The 4378-nt window shown below is 40.6% G+C and overlaps 1 protein-coding gene across 1 annotated transcript; it reads left to right on the plus strand.

Moving 5' to 3' along the window:
* The first annotated feature begins 3229 nt into the window (after positions 1–3229).
* LOC102962843 (olfactory receptor 9G1) lies at positions 3230–4147 on the plus strand. Its single transcript, XM_015540521.2, has one exon. It carries the CDS (start codon positions 3230–3232, stop codon positions 4145–4147), a length of 918 nt encoding a protein of 305 aa, XP_015396007.2.
* The last annotated feature ends 231 nt before the right edge of the window (positions 4148–4378 follow it).

Below are 4378 nucleotides of genomic sequence, written 5' to 3' on the forward strand. Positions count from 1 at the left end.
TAAAGTTCCCGTGAAGGTGTTTTACAAAGAGTAGTTTCTCAAAATATCACAATAATTATGATTACTTTTTAAACCATTCCCTTTTTTTTTTTTCACTAAATAAAAATTTACTACATGAAGGGGCGCCTGGGTGGCTCAGTTAAGCGTCCAACTTCAGCCCAGGTCACGAACTCACAGTTCCCGAGTTCGAGCTCCACAACAGGCTCTGTGCTGACAGCTCAAAGGCTGAAGCACGCTTCAGATTCTGTGTCTCCCAGTCTCTCTGCCCCTCCCCTTCTTGTGCTCTGTCTCTCTCTCTCTCAAAAATAAATGAACCTTAAAAAATTAAAAAAAAAAAAAGAATCTACTACAAAAGTTAATACACTTTTTGGTTAATTGCCTTTTAGTCACTTTCAAAGCCTACACCCCTGAGGTGTTTGAGGAATCAAATACACTGGGGATCCTGAGCAAATATAAGATACTTGGATCCACAACATGGTCCTTTGTTGGCTGTGACTGAGTTTCAGGCCTGTGAGTTTAAGTGTCTTCATTCTGGGCAAGGTAAGTAGATTGTTTCTATGCTCATAATCAGGATTGCCTGTAAATATGAGATAAAGGACTCTGCCAGGTGATTTGGGTATTACTTAGAAGCATTTACCTGACCCAACATGTTCAAGGTCCTTAACCTGTGACAGCATCTGATCTGTCAGCATTGTCCTATTGGTTTGGAGTTAAGGTGTTATAACCAAAAAAAGAGAGACCCATGGATCCCACAAGCAACTGTTAACTAATATCAAATATGAAAGGAGATGGCTTAGCAGTCTCTGGAGTAAGACAACACCACTTACTAATTGTATACTTACTAGCTATTTATTTACACCGAACTTGGTCGTCTGTAAATTACTGCTATTAATCTGTCAATATACCTCTGATGGATGTTATGAGAATGTGTAAAGTAATGTACTTGCAGCACTAACAACAGTGCTTGACTCCAAATAAAATATTGAATATTGTTCACCATTAGGTTTAGAAACAATCAGATTTTGAAATAATGATGACAACCAGAGAACGATCAAACTAGAAGACACTAAGCTGAGGGGCACCCGGGTGGCTCAGTCACTTAGGCATCTGACCCCAGCCTAGGTCGTGATCTCACAGTTCTTGAGTTTCATCCCCGCATCAGTCTCTGTGCTAACAGTGCTGAGCCTGCATGGGATTTTTCTCTCTCCCTCTCTCTCTCTGTCTCTCAAAATAAATAAATAAACTTGAAAGAAAGAAAGAAAGAAAGAAAGAAAGAAAGAAAGAAAGAAAGAAAGAAAGAAAGAGAAAGAAAGAAAGAAAGAAAGAAAGAAAGAAAAAGAAAGAAAGAAAGAAAATAAGTTGAAAGTTGAAGATTGAGTCCGGGAGTTTTCAAGCATTTCCCACATGAAACTCTCTTCTAGGTCTCATGGATCTGTATTTTCAAAGATTTTGCCCAGCTGTACAACTGTTCTCCATTTGCATTAAGTGTCACGTTTAAAACAGCCCATAAAATTTCATAATAACCTACACGTGAATATGAGATAAACATTGAATTGGTATATTTTTTTTCCATCAAAAACAGGCAAGAAAGGGTATATTGTTGAGAAACAAAATTCAGTTGAGTAAAGTTGAAGGTCTAATTGGCTTTATCAAGTGATTCACGAATCAAGTAGCAGCCCAGCCAGCAAGTACATGGAGGCTCCCAGGAGCTGCCCAGAAAGGAACATTTTTTGTAGGAAGGAGGGTGGGGCAAGGAAGTTATTAGCAAAAGAAAGAAAGGATTGTGTTAGGCCAGAACACCTTTTTTGGGGAAAAGGGAAAAACAGGGCTTTTATCATGCAGATGATTTCACTAGTGCTGATCTGGGGAATTTCAGAATGACTATTAAAAGAAAAGATCACATTCCTGGGCACTTGAATGGCTCAGTTGGGTAAGCCTCTGATTTCTGCTCAGGTCATGATCTCATGGTTCATGAGTTTGAGCCCTATGTCAGGCTCTGTGGGGACAGTTTGGAGCCTGCTTCACATTCTAAGTATCCCTCTCTCTGTCTCTGCCCTGACCCCCCTCTATTGCTCTGTCTCTCCCTCTGTCTCTGTCTCTCTCTCTCTCTCTCTCTCTCAAGAATGTATATATTTTTTAAATTTAAAGGTCACATCCCTAGGGTATGTTGAAATGGTAATTAAATCTTGATTTGCTTCCCAGGGGGCCAACGACCCTTTCTTTGGCTCCTTGTTTCTTTTTTTAAAACATTATAGAGAAAAGACGTATATAACATTAGATAATGAGCAGTGCTAGGGAGAATAATAAAGCACAAAAGGGATACAAGAAATGCCAGGGGAGTAGCTTGGAATATGGTGATCAGGAACATCTGAACGGTGGTAATTTCAGTGGTGATTAACACTTGAAAACTGTTTGCTATAAAGACAGACTGAGGAAGAGCATCCTAGCCATGCGGAGAAGCAGTTCCAAAGCCTCAGAGTATCCCTGTTTATTCTAAGAATTAAAAGGAGGTGGCAAGGTTGGAGCCGACAGTAGGAGTCAGAAGCAGAGAGGCAATAAGCCAGTCCACCTTTGTAAGGATTTTGGCTTTACTCTGAATAAGCTGAGAAATCACCAGAGTGTTTGAAGCAGAAGAGTAATATGGTCTAACTGGTCTGCCTGCCTCTTTCAGAGAGCCAAGTGGGGTAAGGATGGAAGGAGGGAGGAAGCAGGGCAACCATTAGAAGCTCTGTGGTAACACCCACGAGAGATCAGAGTGGTTTTAGCCTAGCAACCACTGGAGCTTGGAAACACTCTTCAGGTTCTAGATACATTGTGAAGGTAGAATCAAGATGTTACTGATTAGTTGGTTACAGTGCAAAAGGAAAAGAAGAGTCGAGAGTAGTAATTGATTTTCCCTAAAAAGGGATAACGCCATTTACATTACGTCTCCACAGCAGTGGAGAAGTCTGAGAGCAAAACAGGCTGAGGAAGGACTGCTGGAATTCAGTATTTTTTTGAAATTTCCAGTATAACTCCTGTAAAAGATGTCAAGTAGGGATTTGGATCTGTGAGTCTGGAGTCCAGGGAAGAGAAATGGTCAGGAGATAAAAAAAAAAAAAAAAAAAAAAAAAAAAGAAAATTAAAAATTAAACTCTAGTATATATAATTTATTTATTCGGTATATTTTCCATTTATTCAGCACAATAATGCAAGCTGAAATCTATTTTTCTCTCCTCTTAGGTGAGCCATGGAGAGAAGCAATCACACAGCGACGGAGTTCATCCTGGTGGGTTTCACCACAGACCCAACGATGCAGCTGGTCCTGTTTGCGGTATTCCTTGGTGTGTACTCTCTGACTGTGGTAGGAAATACCACTCTCATAGTGTTGATCTGTAATGACTCCCGGCTGCACACACCCATGTATTTTTTCATTGGGAATCTATCTTTTCTGGATCTCTGGTATTCCACTGTCTACACCCCAAAGATCCTCATGACCTGCATCTCTGAAGACAAAAGCATCTCCTTTGCTGGCTGTGTATGTCAGTTCTTCTTCTCTGCTGGGCTGGCATACAGTGAGTGTTACCTGTTGGCTGCCATGGCTTATGACCGCTACATGGCCATCTCAAAGCCATTGCTTTATTCTCAGGCTATGTCTGTAAAGCTACGTGCATTTTTGGTAGTATCTTCATACCTTGGTGGCTTTATTAACTCTTCTATTATCACCAAAAGAACTTTTGCCTTGAACTTCTGTAGTGGCAATGTCATTGATGACTTTTTTTGTGATTTGCTTCCCCTGGTGAAGTTGGCTTGTGGCAAAAAAGATGGCTACCAGACTGTGCTCTACTTCCTTCTGGTCTCCAATGTCATCACCCCCACAGTGCTCATCCTCGCTTCCTACCTGTTCATCGTTGCCACCATCTTGAGGATCCGTTCCACCCAGGGCCGCCTCAAAGCTTTCTCCACCTGTTCCTCCCACCTGATCTCTGTCACCTTGTACTATGGCTCCATTCTCTACATCTATTCTCGTCCCCAGTCTAGCTATTCTTTGGACAGGGACAAAATAGTTTCTACGTTTTACACTGTAGTATTCCCCGTGTTGAACCCCATGATCTATAGCCTGAGAAATAAGGATGTGAAAGAGGCTCTGGATAAACTCATTAAATAAATCAAGACTCTCTCGGAGGAGATGCAAAGACAATTGTTGATCAGGTATTATATTTCAAGAAGAGCTGCCATTGTGTTCCATCATGATGAAGAATTCTCACAATGCAAGTTAAAGAATTTGCACCTTGATACATGACAATTCAAGAGACCTAAGAGAAAATTAGGGGAATTTAGGAGACAGAATTTAAACATAAAATATAAGAACTTGTATTGAATTTCATGTTACTCTAGA

The sequence above is a fragment of the Panthera tigris genome, chromosome D1 (genome assembly GCF_018350195.1).
Source record: "Panthera tigris isolate Pti1 chromosome D1, P.tigris_Pti1_mat1.1, whole genome shotgun sequence".
In the NCBI taxonomy this organism is placed as follows: domain Eukaryota; kingdom Metazoa; phylum Chordata; class Mammalia; order Carnivora; family Felidae; genus Panthera; species Panthera tigris.

Bases quoted from the DNA above. Each gene is read 5' to 3' on its own strand.
- LOC102962843 (XM_015540521.2), top strand. From the start codon at position 3,230: ATGGAGAGAAGCAATCACACAGCGACGGAGTTCATCCTGGTGGGTTTC.